At 48.4% G+C, this 16,404-nt stretch overlaps 1 protein-coding gene across 4 annotated transcripts in view; it reads left to right on the top strand.

Moving 5' to 3' along the window:
* Positions 1-16,404, top strand: part of CDKL5 (cyclin dependent kinase like 5) — a 1,167,948-nt gene that overhangs the window by 1,116,919 nt on the left and 34,625 nt on the right. For all 4 annotated transcript variants that reach the window (XM_085622653.1, XM_085622651.1, XM_085622652.1 and 1 more), the window contains exons 16-17: positions 5,888-6,011; positions 11,134-11,236. In XM_085622653.1, coding sequence (XP_085478779.1) covers positions 5,888-6,011; positions 11,134-11,236 — 227 coding nt within the window. The remainder of the gene's footprint in view (positions 1-5,887; positions 6,012-11,133; positions 11,237-16,404) is intronic.

Below are 16,404 nucleotides of genomic sequence, written 5' to 3'. Positions count from 1 at the left end.
TGGATACAACGCCACCCCCGTCACCTCCTCCATTACTGCATGCACCGCAGCCCAGAAACGCGCCACCATCGGGCACTCCCAGAGAATGTGGAGAAAAGTAGCAAGAAGACCACAGCCGCGCCTACACAAACCATCAACGGAATACCCCATTTGGAGCAATCGAGGGCCTGTGACATAGACCCTGTGTAGTATCTTCAACTGTACAAATCGAAGGCGAGCCGGTATGGCCACCTCCCTCGGCGAAGCTATGGCGGCGGTCCAATCCTCGTCATCTAGCTCCAGACCATCGGCAATCCAGACCTCTCTCAGATGCGTGAGGAGGTCCGCACGAGTATTAATCAATTTTTTATAAATCAGGGAGATGGTACTATCAGGGAGATAACCATCGAGTATGCGGTCCTCCAACGGAGAGGATTCAGGGATAGCCCCCGGAGTCGGAAAAGCCGAGCGCAATGCATGGCGAATCTGCGCATAACGAAAGAATTCCCTGTCATGCAGCTGGTACTCCACCTTAAGCTCCTCAAATGTCTTAAAAGCACCCCTCGCCCAAAGATCACTCACCCGAGAAATGCCAATCATATCCCATTTCTCAAAATCCTTCGTCCTCCACAGGCCGCCCAACCTATCTGAAGCATATAGTGGAGTCGCGCAAGACAGACGGCCCTTCCAGCCAGTAGCGGCAGTGGCACAGTGCCAGGCACGTACAGCTGAGTTTGTGGTACCCGTCAACTTGACACCGCTAGACGTGGAATAAAGCGCTCTATTGTAATCTCCGCCTGGCAACAGTAGTTTATCCATCTCGTAGGCAGGATGAACAGCCGGGCCGAATGTCCCATGATTCACCGCCACCAGCTGGGATGCCCAGTAGTACCTCCGGATGTCCGGGAGAGCTATGCCCCCGTCATACCACGGGAGGGTCAATTTAGCGAGAGCAATCCGCGATCTTCCACCCCAGATCAGCTGTCTCTGTAAACTCTCTACCTCACTAAAATACCGCGCAGGCACCACATCTAACGTATTCTGTAAGGCATACAAGAAACGCGGAAGAGACATCATCTTGAATAAAGCCGCCCGGCCGAGCGGCGAAAGTGGAAGCTTCTGCCAGCGAGCAACATCGGCCTTCAGCCGTTGGAGCGGGGGCAATAGATTCTGAGCATAACGAACCGCGGGGTTCAATGACACATAGACGCCCAAATATTTGAATCCGGAGTGTGATATCGGGATTGGACACCCGTGGGGGAGAAGAGGGGGATCGCCAACAAGCACATAAACACAGGATTTCAACCAGTTAATAATGAGCCCAGAATTGCGACCGAAGGAGTTTAACACATCAAACAATACAATCAAGGACCTCCGCGGGGATGTAAGATAGAGCAGAATGTCGTCTGCGTAGAGTGACACGCGATCCTCAAAGGTCGGTGTCCATTGAATACCTTTCAAAGAGGGTTCCCACCGCAACCATGCTGCAAGGGGTTCCAACGCGAGCGCAAAAAGAAGTGGGGACAAGGGGCAGCCCTGGCGTGTGCCTCTACTAAGCACAAAGGAGTGAGACACTCTACCGTTCACCACCACCTGCGCCAGCGGATCCTCATATAGCAACTTCACCCATGCGATGAATCCAGGCCCGAAACCAAACTTAGCCAGCGCCGCCCAGAGATAAGACCATTCCAGCGTGTCAAACGCCATTGTGGCGTCCAAAGACGCCAAAATGGTAGGCTCCGGTAAAGAATCCACTCTCGCTAAAACTCCATGGAGGCGCCGCAAATTCAGAGCGGTGTTACGATGTGGAATGAAACCAGACTGATCCGGATGAACCAGGTCTCCGATAACTTTAATCAGGCGGTTAGCCAACACCTTGGCGAGAATCTTTGGTTCAGCGTTCAGAAGCGATATAGGTCTATATGCCGCACAGCGATCGCGTGGCTTTCCCTCTTTATGAATCACCACAATAGTGGCAAGGCGTTGGTCACGGGGAAGGGAGCCGACATCACGGGACGCAATAAACATCTTCTGAAGATACGGGGCCAACTTATCAGGCCGAAGCTTATAAAGTTCAATCGGAAGGCCATTAGGACCAAGAGCCTTACCGGAGCGAACAGAGCGAATCACCAAAGCTATCTCATCACTTGTCAATGCGGCATCCATAAAACCCCTATCCTCGTCAGAGAGACGCGGCAACGCGATATCTCGCAGCAGTAGGTGAGAGTCCTCTTCAGGTCTATCAGAGACTCGAGAGTACACCTCACGAAGGTGCTCCGCAAAACAATTCACAATCTCCGCAGGTTCCGTCACACTCACACCATCGGCACGCACAATCACCGGAACCACTCGGTTAGCAGTCTCCCTTCTGTCCAGCCCCGCAATCAACTTTCCGGCCTTGTCGCCAACATCATATAGGCGTCCCTGTTGTTCACGGCTCATGTGCTTAGCAGCCTCAGTAACCAGCGCCCTATAGTCCGACTGCTTAAGGCGGAGGGTATGGAGCTTGTCACGCGTGACACCTCGTCCCAGATCCTCCTCCAACTCTGCTATATCTGACTCAAGGTGCACCACCTCCTCATCTTTATGTTTCTTGGCTAAAGAAATCAAAGAGAGGGCCTGCCCACGTATGACCGTCTTGAAGGCTTCCCATAAGGTTATAGCCGAAGTGACCGACCCCTGATTTTCTGTAAAATAATGGTCCAGTGACTTAACCAAAAGAGCACGAGTTTTGGGGTTTCGCAAGTACCAGGGGTTAATCGGCGCCACCCTCCCCACCGCCCCCAAGGCAACCTCCAGGTATAAGAACAATGGGGAGTGATCTGAAATGCCTCGGGCAAGGTGTGTAACTTCCCTAATCATCTGAGCTTGGGCAGCCGGCATCAGCACCTAATCAGTCTAGATAGAGAGCCGTGGGCACCAGAGTGAAACGTATATTGGGTTAGTCCCGGGTGCAGCAACCTCCAGCAGTCCATGAGCCCCATCGTGCTGAGAAAGCCACCCAACCAAGAATGCACCCCGGGGAGGTCCCTGGGTGGATACCGATCCTCTCTCCCCGACACCACAGAATTGAAATCTCCACCCACAAGCAGGAGGCCCTCCGGGAGTCCAAGTAACAACCGCCCCAAATCAGCAAAGGTGGTAGTTTGCAGCCCAGGGGGGACATAGACAGAGACCAGCAATAAGACCTTCCCCTCCCACTGGCCCACCAACGCAACATAGCGTCCCCGCTCATCGTGTATGACATCATCAACTTCTAGTGGGAGAGAAGTTCGAACCAGAATCTCCACTCCCCTAGAGCCAGAGGTGAAAACCAGAGTGAGCGACCAAACGGTAGCCCCTCCTATTCATGGCTTGGCAGGACTGTCCTATTAAATGCGTTTCCTGCAGTAACACTACATCAGGCAAAAGACGCTTCAAGTACTGCAGCACAACCCCCCGCTTCAATCGATCCCCTAACCCGTTGACGTTCCACGTCAACACACGTAATCCCCTACCCCCCATCCCGGATGCAAAGATTCCCCCAGCTACAGCGAGAACACGAAACAGAAAACCAATTGCCTTGTATTAAACTGAAACAACCCCCATCCCACAACTCTCCCCCCGCCCACCCAACTCCCGTCTCACACCCCCCCACCCTGCACCCCTGCACTAGACCAATCAGCCCCCCCAACTTGCAGTGTGCCTGTCGCCCCAACATCCAACCTACTCTACGAAAAGAAAAACCCCCTGGGAAGAAGAGTCTCACCAGTTACCCCGCAGCCCCCAAATTTATGAAGGAGAGAGAACACAATACAATAACATCCAACCAAAGTCTGAGGTGAACACGATCCCGTCCAGGAATCAGCACTTGAGCGCTCACAGTCGTCCTTCCGGTCCGCTACCCTCGTCCGCGGTCTGCTCCTCATTATTACGGCGACGTTGCAGAGTGTCCAGCCAGTCCCCAGCCGCCTCAGGCCCATCAAAAAAATAGGTCCATTCTGCTAATTCAACACGCAACTTGGCCGGGAAGAGCATAGAATACGTTAGGCCCATGTCCCTCAATCGCCGCTTAACAGGCAAAAAGCTCATTCTTTGCTTTTGGACCGACTGCGCGAAGTCTGGATAAAAACTAATATCCACATTCTCGTACTTCGTCGGGCCATTCACACGGGAGGTCTGCAGAATTGCGTCCCTGTCCCTAAAGTTAAAGATCCTGGCAATGATAGGCCGCGATGGAGCCCCCGGCTTCGGTTTACCTCCCGGAACTCTGTGGGCCCGTTCAACCATAAAATATTTACTCAGTCCTTTCGGTGCAAGTTTATTCAAAATCAGGTCTTCCACAAATAAAGCGGGCGATTCCTCCGGCACACCAATGATGCGCACGTTGTTCCGTCGGGCCCTACTTTCAAAATCCTCCAGTCTCTTAACAAAGAGATCGTTTGAGGTACGCAGGTTGTGGACCTCGGTTTGGAGGCCAGACACATCAGTAGTCAGGCTTGAAGTCATGAGATCCAGCGATTTGACCTTCTCATTCGTTTTTCGACAAGTCCGCTCTGATCAGGTTGACATCGATTAACACAGTGTCTAGTTTGTGGGCCAAGGAATCAAATTGTTGGCCGACAGCAGCTTTCATGGCATCAATGGCACCCATGACGTCCTGTAATGTCAATTCCGTCGAGGAAGACGAGCATTCCTTGGTCCCGTCTGGGGGTCCACTCGATGGACCGGGGGATCCCTTCTGTTGTGCGTAGTGATCCATGTTGTTGGTTTGAACATAGCCGCCTCTCCGGGTCGCTCTAGACTTTTGCATGTCGTTGTCTGACCGGCCTGTCATTACTCAGCGGGACCGCAAAATCCAGCGCAGGCTGTGAGGCGCTGGGATCTCCTTGGGGAGGCCGCACCAGGCAGTGGTTGACAGTCCCCTCAGGCCAGCGATCGCCGTCCAGTCCAGTTACAGTCTGCGCACATCCGCTACCGGACTCGCGGAGGAGAATCGAGACCAAAAGTGAAACTAAAGTAGCGAGCCAACTCAAAGATCCAGGCCCGTTGTTGTTCAACTGCAACTCGGGAACAATGCCAACTTGAGTTCGGGGTGGCGTCACGGTGTTGGCCTCAATCTTGAAAGCCACATAGGCACGATTCCCGAAGTCCGATCGAAATTCCGAGAACGGGAGCCACCTCAGCATCAGTTCGCCCGTGTTGCCCCTTCAAGATAACAGGATAGTAATCAGGATAGACGTGGGAGGCTGCGAGGGTCTCGGGAGCTCTGTGCCTACGCGTGCATCTTGGTTGCGCCTTCTCTGGTTGTTTTGATGTTTTTTCAGAAAAGAGAAGTCTGTGCTTACCCGTGCTTTAATCCAGAGGAGTAACACACCTCCTCTCTTCTGACAGTAGAATAGAAATATGCCCAGAAGATCGACCGAACTATTTAAAATAGAGGCGATTCCTCTTAAAATGAGTTTTTAACACTGTTGAATTAGAACTGATCAAAATAATGCAACACCTACGTACTTTATTATACAGTTAATTAAAACCGTAACACGCAAACATCATATTCATAAAATGTAAGGATTAAAATATATGGATTAATAAAAGATTGTATACACATTTGTAAATCTGGTAATACAAAAATAAATATCAAATCCATAGAGCAGCATTTCACGTTAATGGCAATATATCACAATTGGCAATTTGGTCAAAAAGAGAAGTGTATAGTATAAACGACAATAGCAAAAGTGTCAACACCTTTTTCTCGGGTAGGGTGCGAAAAATAATATGGCAAAGATGCACACAGTGTTGTCATATACTGAAACTATGTTGTGTTATTTTCCCGCACACAGTGTTGTCATGTACTGAAACTATGTTGTTATTTTCCCGCACAGTGTTGTCATGTACTGAAACTATGTTGTGTTATTATTCCGCTCAGTTCCCTCTCCACGTCCAGAGGGAACATTCCATGAAAACAGTGTGTCTAACCGAGGACCAGTCCTGCCAACAGACAGCGCCGCGGTGACCTCACACTCCAAAAGACAAACGACCTTTGAACCCTGGTGAGTTCATAGCTCTTTGGCTAGCTCGCGCACTGGTCGAAAATGAACACCTCTTCACTATATGGTAACGGATCCTGGTTTACTGCACCGCTGGTATGTGTCACGTGTATGATGAAGGATGTGGTGGGAACGTGTAGGTCTTTACAAAGGGTGGGGTCTTCTTTATGACAGTGCAGTTATATTCATGGGGTAAGTTAAAAGATTTTTATTCAGGACTTCCTGTTTTTTAGCACATCCCAAGAGCGGTACGCCTCGGTGCCTAATGCGCGGTATTATAGCAAGTGGAAATGTGCAAAAGTACAAAACTGGCATTAGTAGTGGGAAATAAAATGTTTTGTATTGAAAAAAAATAATGTACAATATTTTCTCAAATGCCATAACGAGATTAGCAGGTATTATTGATGTCTATCAAAAAAGTGCAGTGTTGGAGGCCAGTCTTATTAATTAATAAGAGAAGGTCCTTTCTTTGTTGGAACCGGAGAATTTAGGCAACTTGTCCTTTTGGGCTTATGTACTTTATTTTTGACTTTCAAATCTTGACAATAAAATAACAAGTTAATACCATAACCCTTAAGAAATAAAACTGCTGATAATGACACCTTCTCATCTCATCTTGTTTTCCTGTTCTCCAATAAACTACTGTATTTTATGTTGCCCTTGTATGACCTATTGGTGGCTCTCAAGCAAGCCACGAAAATGTTATGCTGCATGTATTTGTAAAGCGTACTATCACACGCGAGGGTATCCTGGTGCTGAACGTGTGTGGGCCTAGCTTGTTGCATGGATTTGTAAAGCGTACTATTACCCGTGAGGGTATCCTGGTGCTGAACGTGTGTGGGCCTAGCCCCGCCTATGGTAGGTTGATTAATTGAAAAGCCAGGTCTTCAGCTTCTTGCAAAATTTAAAAAGAATGGCGGGGGTCTGATGTGAATTGGGTGGCCGTTTCACGTCTTAGGAGTGATGTAAGAGAATGCCCGTCCTCATGATCTGGTTCTCTGTATGCATGGGATGGAGCAACACACCAGGAAGTGGACCACCATGTTCTGGTTTGCTGTAAAAAGCAGGTAGAATTGGGATGCAACAAGCCTGCCACAGCTCCTGGTGCCACTGCACCTGCTGCACCGTTGATAGCTATGCCTCTGATGCAACTTGGTCTCTATAAAGTGCTTGGACGTAAGCACTTAGTAAACAAGTAAAACCAAAAAAATATTGCATGACATTTATACACCGGATATTTCAGTCATGGAATACCGAGGCCTGAAGTACCAGCTGTTCTGACTCATCTTTTCTAACAATAGGGTTGGCTAAGCGGGATTGTCTTAATCTGCCTGTGGGATGGAGTGGGACCGAGGAGCAGTGCTGAGGTGTCACTTATGTGCAGTAGATACTCAGAGAGTTGGTGTTGCGAACACACGTCATAGAATAGAGGTGAATAAGAAGACTTGAGTGTGTTCCTCACATGTTGACTAGATTGGCTGTAAGAAAAGTGGAGTATTTTTTTTCACATTCCAGCTGCAAAGCTAGCAGGCCCTTAGGCTTTTTTGATAGAAGCATGTCTCATGGCTGCTTTGAACCAAGGGCTTAATTTGCAAAGGTGTTTTGCAGTTGCAAAACCTGCGATTCTTAGAAAGACAGGGTTTTTGGAACCACAAAATATATTTCTTCTATTTAAAAAAGTCCTTTTATGAGTTGAAACGTCTTTTGTCTTGTAATAAGGCTTTTTTTCAACCCCCTCCCAATGGTAAACAGAAGGGAGCATGAAAGGCATCCCCCTCCTTATCTGTGACTTGGAGAGGAATGTGTCAATGGTTTGTGACGGCTGTTATGTCTGTAAACATTGATCACATATCCATACTTCAAAGGGGGTGTTATATGTTTGCAGAGGGTAAGGTGTCCCCATGGAACAGCTTCCCCTTTGGGAATCCTGACCAGGTCCTCAGGGGAACTTGTCCAAAGGACCACTCTCTGCTCTCCCTGATGTCTCCCCAAACAGGAAACCAAATTATAAAAGCAGCGCCTGCCCGTTTAATAAACATGGCCTGCTTTAACAAAAAAAAAATGTTTTCTGTTCGGGCATGCAAATGCAGGGATGGAAAGCTGCTGTCCCTTGCAGGCCTTCACCCCTACATTTGCAGCTAATCACAGAGGGTCCTGACTCCTGAACTGCGAATTACCCAATTAATATACATTAAAGAAGTCTTATGAATGACCATTTTGCACTATGACCTATTAGTACATATGTCGCATTGCAAATTGCATTCCCGTTCGCAAACCGCTTGGTGTGTAAATTGCATATTTCTAGTTTGCAAATGGGAATAGATCTTCGGCTCCAAAAATGTGCTATTCCTGGATTTTGACAATAAATAAACACCTGCAGAGTAGGTCCTAGGCCCCGATTGATCTCTTTGGTAAGAAGCTGGTCATTGGCTGAGTGAGCCAAGAGCTTCACAACTTTTCTGTTTTAAATTTATTTCCATTTTTATAATAACGGCACCTTGAAAGTTTGGATGTTTGGGCAGAATGGACTTTATTCTAATTTAAAAAGTGTATGATATTTTTATGTTTTCGTAATTGGTGTCCAGCAAGACCATTCAGATAATCCATATTGCATGCAGCTGAAAGCCTCAAAGACATGGGGACTGGAATGTCCTCACATACACACACAAATATCAAGTAGTTGGGAATGGAGAGCTACCTTTTAGTTGTGCTAAAAAGAGGGAACAACAGAGAAGACCTTTTCTCTATTTATTCACCTCCATAAAAGAAGAAGCATAAAGCAGACGGATAAGAGACCACTGTGGACCTCAGAAACATAGAAGTGTGAACATGTTCTTAAAAAATAAATGTATATGCAATTTTCTTTGACCCAGATGCTCAGAAGTTTGGCCTTAATGTGTGGATATTCCGTTATGACCTGAGGATTGGTATTTCCACACACCTGTCGGCCACTGTCTCTGTATATAGTATTGGTTTCTAGTTAGAAACTACCATCGCCAGTTCTGTGCCCTTCTGTTAAGTCTCCAAACATACGCGGATGTATAGCAGGGGTCCTGAGTCTCCGAATTCTGGGGTGCCTACACATCCCTCTTCATATTACTGGAAGCTCATCCATTCACTGAGTAATAAAAATTCTTTTGTGTGAAGACTCCATGCTGTTTTGTTAGATAGAGCACCATATTGTTTCCCTCACCACTGTAGTGATGTCATTATCCCTGTTACAGCATTCTTTCACCATAAGGTTGTGGGCCGTCGGCACTCGTCCTCTTTGTACTCGGCTAGGATAAAATGCCATACTAATCTTGGTGTAGAACAGCTTTGATATATTGGTCTGTGGCTGTAAGAAAGGCTAAGCAGCGCCTTGTACATGGAGCTGTCATAAAAGCATCTATTTAAACCCGGGCCGGGGAGGCAAAGCTGGACCCAATGGAGGCCCGGGTGAAACGCCGTCCAGGGGCGGGAAGCCTCGTATCGCCCTCTCCCCCGCATTTGCATACCGGTTAGGCCGGCGGCAGCCAGAATTGGCCCCCGGCAGGTGGGGCAAGCCCCCCCCATCAAGGGGCGAGCTTGGTAGGGCGAGGGGGGGATAAAAAGGGGCCAGCGGCCCCTTTTTAGCACGTTCATCTCCCCTCTCGCAGTAGGAGGGAGAATAATCCCACCCACCCACACCTAAGATATGGGCGTCGCAGCCGCAAGGGTAAGGGTTAGCGGAGCAATTTCAACAAAACTAGTAAAAAGACAGAACTTACTAGAAGGTAGATGGAAGGCTCTCACAGTGTCCCTGAGATGCCGCACAACAGGGGCACAGAGGGAGCCAGGGGGCGGCGCCCTGCCATAGAAAAGAATGGATGTAATGCTCCCGCAGGACCCTTGGGATGCCTCACGGCAGGGGTACAGAGGGAGAAGATGGCAAGGACTCAGCCTCAAGAAAGGTAGAGTAGATGCTCAAGTAAGGTCCTTGAGATGCCTTGGACGAAAAGGACCCCCGGGAGAAGGGAGGGCCCACTAAAGGGCAACAGGGCGAGCAGGACTGCACTTGCGGCCTGGGCAGGTCCAGATGGACACCCTCCAAATTGGTAGCAAGCTGAAACCTAGACCTGTGAAACGGAAGCACAAAAAAGGGGCCCCTCCCCTCCCTAGTTATTGAGGAGGCTGGGTCCAGAATGCAAGAAAAGTTTAAGGAGCATTAGAAGTAAAGTAAATAAATGACATGGACAGTAAATGCGGATATGACCATGAAATGATCTATTGAAATGTACAATGTTATATTGTTTGAAGAAAAAACTGTGACCTTTTCAGGCACCCAAGAAAGTTGTCAGTGGTGATTTGAGGGAAAAGCGCACAGTTGTTGGTAAGGGGCAGGGTGAGCGGGGCAGGGCGACAAGCCACCTGGAGGGGGTTATAACTGTAGATTGTTGGATAGTTGAATACAGTGTTGCCGCTTATGAGTTATGTATCTGTTTTGGAGATTTCTGAGTTTGTTAACATTTCTGGCTTCACGTAGACGTCAGGCCTAAAATAAAATATGGACTAGTGAATTCTGTGACCTATTATGATGACTTCTCTCCATGAATCAGACAAACCCACCACAAGCCCAATGCCCTCTTCACTGAACTGACCAATGCACTGCTGTGTGCAAAAGTCTGAAACTCAAACTCAACTGTGTAGTTTCTTTGTGGCATGATGTAAGGAGCTGTGTTCCAAAGTAGTGTTGCCGCCCATTTTGTCATCAGTGGCGTAGCTAGACCTACTGCCACCCGGGGCAGCCCCTAAGTTTGCTGACTGGTGCAGGTAAGAGCAGGGGGGTGGCTATCGACAGATGATTTGTTCTGGGAATGGGGAGGGGGTGAAGGATGACTTGTTCTGGTAGTATTCGACAGACACGACTTGTTCACCTCCGCTGCCCCTAAAAGAGTGAAAGCCCCTCCCCCCTGCCAGCTACGCCACTGTTGTTCATGAACTTTTCAAAAAGCTCTCCCGCGTCCTGCCATTGAAAGGAACTCGTTTTGAGTGCTTAGCCTCATGAAAAGTCCATATCTTAGGTAAAATGTTTCTTGCTGGGTATGGATTGTTTATTGTGAGCAGAATATGTATTCCGACAGTGCATGTTTCTTCTGTATTTTAGGAAGGGCGCTGAAAATGTCACCACTCACTCTGAACAGCAGAAAGAGAAAGAAAAGCAGGGGTTTTTTAGAGCGATGAAAAAGAAAAAGAAGAAGACTCAACCTGTAAGTTCAAAAAGTTATAAAAATGATAATTTCATACACGACTGTCCTCATTGGAGTTAATGAAAGTATGCGCCTGCATTTCAATTTAATATGCTTTCCTGTGCGTTTTATTGTGTCATTTCATTTTTGTACGTCTACTAAACATTTTCGGATATGTGGTTACCCTGAAAACTCTTACACAATTTAATTTCTAAAACTGTGTTCATTATCTTTGGAATGATAACTGTGTCAGGCTTGTAACAAGGGGAAAAGAGTTAGTTGTATTCATTTCGAATGAATTATCGCTCATCCTTTTAGCTTTAGTGTCTTAGGGATCTTTGTGGTTGCAGTCAAAGGCTTCATAGCAATGTCAATTTATGAATGTAATAGTTAATATCTGCTTCAGCAGTTATAGGTCCTAGCCACAGGTGAGTTCCATAGCTGTGATCGTAATAGGGTGGGAATTAACACCTGCTGTTGCTCCACCGCTATTTCACAAAATAGGAATTTTGATCTTAACAGAAGCTGTGAAAGGAGGAGTGGATACAAAACGGAATATGTGACGTTACAACGCGATCAAAATGATCGCGGAACGTTGCATCGCAGTTTTTACAACGCAAGTCATTACAATGACTTGCGCTGGAGGGCGCTGGACTTAGAAATATTATGATTTACTATTCCAACACCAGTCTACGTACCGTAGGGAAGGTGTTGAAATAGTAAATCATACTATTCCTAAGGTTAGAGCGCCATCCAGCGCAAGTCGTTGTATTACCCGCGATGTAAAGGCATTGCGATGCAATGCCCGCGTGGTAATGGGTGTTTCCCTACAAAACGCAGACATCATGAAAACCGCTTTTTCATTCAGCTCTGCTGCTCTGGTTGGCACCATTGCTGCTTTCGTTTACGTTAGCCTTCATTGCTGGTGTATAGTGGCTCCACCCTTTTCTTTGCCAAAGGAAAGGCCAGCCCAATCAAGCACATAATTTTAGAAAACTAAACAGTGTTCTTTGGTTGATTGGGCTTACTTTCCCCCACAGAGAAGCAAGGGGTGGAGCCTACACACTAGAGTAGTGAAGTGAGAGCTCCTTTTCATTTAGCTGCAGCACTGAGGGAGAAAGCTGGAGCAGCGCAGCTCACTCAAAAAGCTATTTTCTGTTGGATGGGCTCAGATGCTTTGACCAGTGCCCCTATGTCCGCCAGGTTTTGGTGAAAGATTTCACATGACAGAGGCAACGTTGGCTCCAAACCTCAAAAACATTGCACCACTGTGATTCAAAAAAAGTGGGTAAACCACAACGTTATGTCCTATCCATCATGTTTTTGATGGAGTGACCTGTCTTCCAGACTTTAAATCAGATCCTTATTCCTAAATTCAGGTGGAATGATAACTACAAGATAAGTCATTCCAATTCTATGTCAGGACCTGAGGCGAGGATTATGCTTTACTTTCTTCACTTTATTGACAGCAGACTTCAAAGCAAACACTAACAAAAAAACTAGCATTCCCATGAACACTTAGGAATGTCCCAACAACAATAGAGTTCATCATATAGACTGTCTGTCGTCTCCACCAATCAGGTAGCATCAGGTAGGTCATAGTCCCTTGTTATTGGTTATCCCTCCTCTTTCTTCGCTGCTCGCAGCCTAAGATAAGTGTACTCAGTTTCCTCTGTGTACTTTGCATGTGAGGTGTACTTATACTGTTGGATTTACTGTGATTCCCGCGCTGTATGCGTCATAATAACTACTGTTTAGTGTCTCCCACTGTGTATAATTGGTAATTGTCACGGTTTAGTCATTGACGCTGAGCGTTCTTTTGTCAGTTAGTGCTGGCGCATCTTTCATCTTTGATTGTAGTGCGCTTTTTTATATGCGTGTGTTTCCAGCCTGTTCTTTGAAGTTGTGAGCTTTACCTTTTTTCGCAGCGCCTCCATTTCGGAGACCCGGCTGGCCGCGGGAGCGCGTTTTCCGCTCCTCCGCGGCAGTTCCTTGATGTGGTGCGACTTGCGGTGGGGACCTTCCACCGCCTGAGGGCGCCTAACCGGCGTCTCTCTCCTGCGGCACACGCCTCGCATTCCGGGCGTTCCTAACAGCGAGACAGCAGCGCCGCAGGGAGCCTTGACAATCTGGGAGGTACGCCCGCTTGTCAGCAGGTCTGTAATCAATCTTTTCTCTACGGAGGTGACGCCCCTGAGGGTAGGTGGGGTTTTTAACCCGTAATTCATACCTTACGCTCTATCGAGTCAGTATTAAATAGTCTTACACCTCCATTTTGTTTGGACCTTTCCCCAGACCTGCCCTATAATACTTGCACCAAGGCTGCTGGGTCCCGGGATTTGACCCCATTATCGTGAGGTTTACCCCCGCCAATACTTAGGCTGACACCCAGCCCCCCATATTAGGCACACCCTGCCTGTTGATATAAATTTACAGGTTCATACTTCCTGCTATATTATAATAAATTGTACCCTTGGGTATCCCAGGCATATCCTGCCTCCCTAACTCTGGTGTTACTTACCTGTCAGATATATCTACCCTTGAGTTGCATACGCCACTCTTACAAGTAATTCGCCCTAAGCATGTCCCACAATATGGAAACCATGTATGATGATCAAGAGGAGGAAATGGACCCCCTTAGGGATCTCCCATGGGACGATGACTTCTATGATGCGGTGGATGCATCTATCCACAGGGCAGTGGTGGAGGCTATGTCTCCGTTGTAGGAGCGCCTTTCGTGCTAAATCGCGCAGGCCTGCGACAGGTTGGCAGGCACCATTCTGAATGCCCCTCAGGCTCTACTGGCTATTTTCCCCCCTCCCCCCGAATCCCAGCTGGGAGTAGATTTGGATGCCTTTGCCAGGTTGAAGCAGGCATTCTTGGCCAGCACTGTTCCCCGGTGACCCCTTCCGGTTCAGTGGATGCAAACGTGGACGGTAACAATGGGGACACAGATGATGATGTGGGTCCCTCCCTCCCCTGGCGTCCTTCTTTTCAACCCCCACCCAAACCCCCACCCCAGAATGACCAGAGCATATGTTGGGATATGCTAGACCCGGATGAGATCCTTCACCCAAGGTCTTCCGAATGGGCTCCGTCTGAAAAAGTGGCGCAGTACGTGGCAAGCCGTATTCGGAAGCCTCTGGAGTCGGAGGCTCACAATTGCCTCCGGGCAGAGTGCCCTCGCCCTTCATTGGATGGCAAGGTCGCCCTTACTCCCAACATCGATCCACGAATGGCTATCTTTTTACAAAAATTCATTAAGGATCCTCGTAAAGGAATCGATAGATCTTGGCGAGCATGCCAAGACAAACTGCTAGATACTCTGGGGCCCCTTACAAAGATATTGGATATGGCGGTGGAAGCAAAATCCTCAGGCTCGCTCATATCCCCTGATACCCCCTCATCTTGGGCGCAACGTGCCGTGGTCTTCCTAGGCAATGCTAACTACGCCTTGTCCACCGAGCGGCACAGGTCCCTCCTGATCAAGGTGTACCCCAAACTTGGGGACCTAGCGGACTCAGAAGCAGGTCCCTTAGTGCAAGGTGGACTGTTTGGGGAACCATTTATTAAGGAACTGGGAAAGTTCTTACATACTTTTACTTCCCTGGACAAAGCACAGTCCTCGATTAAGAGAGTGTTCCATGCACGGGTTTTCAGGGGGGCCGGTCGAGGAAGGGGCTGCTCGACCGGCGGCAATAACCAATACGCTCACTGAGGTCAAGGGTCCCACCAAGGCCAATATCAAGATCAAACAAGATTTGGAAATTTCTACCCGACCAGAGGACGGCGCGGCAAAAACAGAGGAGGCAGAGGCGGTGGCGGCTCCAATAACTCCGGTGGGTGTCCTCCCATCTTCCCTTTTAAAGGAAGGGGGCCGTCTGGCGAATTTCTTCCAGGCCTGGACTTCCATCACGGGGGATGCCTGGGTACTCCAGACAATCCGAGGTTTTCGGATAAAGTTTTACTGAACTCCCTTCCAACCCGTGGCCCCTCGTCCCATCTATTTCTCCGCAGCAGACACTGCATTGGTAACTCAGGAGGTGCACGCTCTCCTTGGCAAAGGAGCGATTGTCCAATCCCATCCTCATCCCAGAGACTTTGTCAGCAATCTGTTTTTGGTCGACAAGGCAGACGGCGGCTAACACCCAGTCATACATGCATAAGAGTTCAACGAGTGGTTGGTCTACCGCCACTTCAAGGTGGAGGAAATCCATCTCCTTTGGGACATTCTGAGGCCAGGGGATTGGATGGTGCCCCTGAACCTCAAGGACGCCTACCTCTCGATTCCCATTTTTCCCCCTCACAGTTGTTTCCTCCAGTTTGTATGGAAGGACAGGACATACGAGTTCCCCACTCTCCCCTTCGGACTGTCGTCGGCCTCTTGGTGTTTCACCAAGGTTCTCAGACCTGTGGTGGAACGCTTACCGGCTCATTGTCTACCTCGACGAAATCCTGATAATGGCCCAATGCCATCAAGCGCTCTGCGCTCTCGCGACAGATACAGACGGCGATAAATCTCCTGCAAGAATTGGGGTTCGTAATCAACGAGACCAAATCCTCCCTGGTACCCTCCCAGAAGGTGATTTTTCGAGGTTTCTTGATAGACTCCGTCGAGTCTACTCTCAGTCTACCTTCAAGAAAGATCACGAAAATCCGGCACAAGCTTTGGCGGGCTCTAGTGATATCACACATCTCTCTCAGACAGGTGTCACCCATCGTGGGCCTCCTGGTCCTCACTGATTCAGGCCATTTGCCTAGGGCTTTTGCACTATTGTGCCCTTCAACGCCTGAAGGCCTCCCACCTTCGTAAAGGTCTGGCGTACTCCCAAAAAGTAGCTTTAAGCCAAGAAGCCAAGGAGTACTCAGTTGGTAGCCTGCCAACACGGAGGCCTGGAATGGACAAGCAATCTTCGGCTCCTCGACAGATTTTGTCATAGAATCCAACGCCAGCAGATCAGGCTGGGGAGCAAGGTGTGGTGAGTTCACTACAGGAGGTGTGTGGTCTCCTCTAGAACAACGTTTAAATGTAAATTGCTTGGAGCTCCTGGCGGGCTCCTTGCAATTCAATGTTGGAACAATGATACGATCCATTCATGTGTCCTTCTCAAGATGGACAATGTGTCCGTGGTGTGTTACATCAACCACCTGGGGGGCATGCAATCGAAAGCTCTCTCCGACCTTGCGGG

This window comes from Triturus cristatus, chromosome 8 (genome assembly GCF_964204655.1).
Source record: "Triturus cristatus chromosome 8, aTriCri1.1, whole genome shotgun sequence".
Lineage (NCBI taxonomy): Eukaryota > Metazoa > Chordata > Amphibia > Caudata > Salamandridae > Triturus > Triturus cristatus.
Note: the sequence above shows the minus strand (reverse complement) of the source record. Positions and strands in the feature narration are given on the sequence as shown.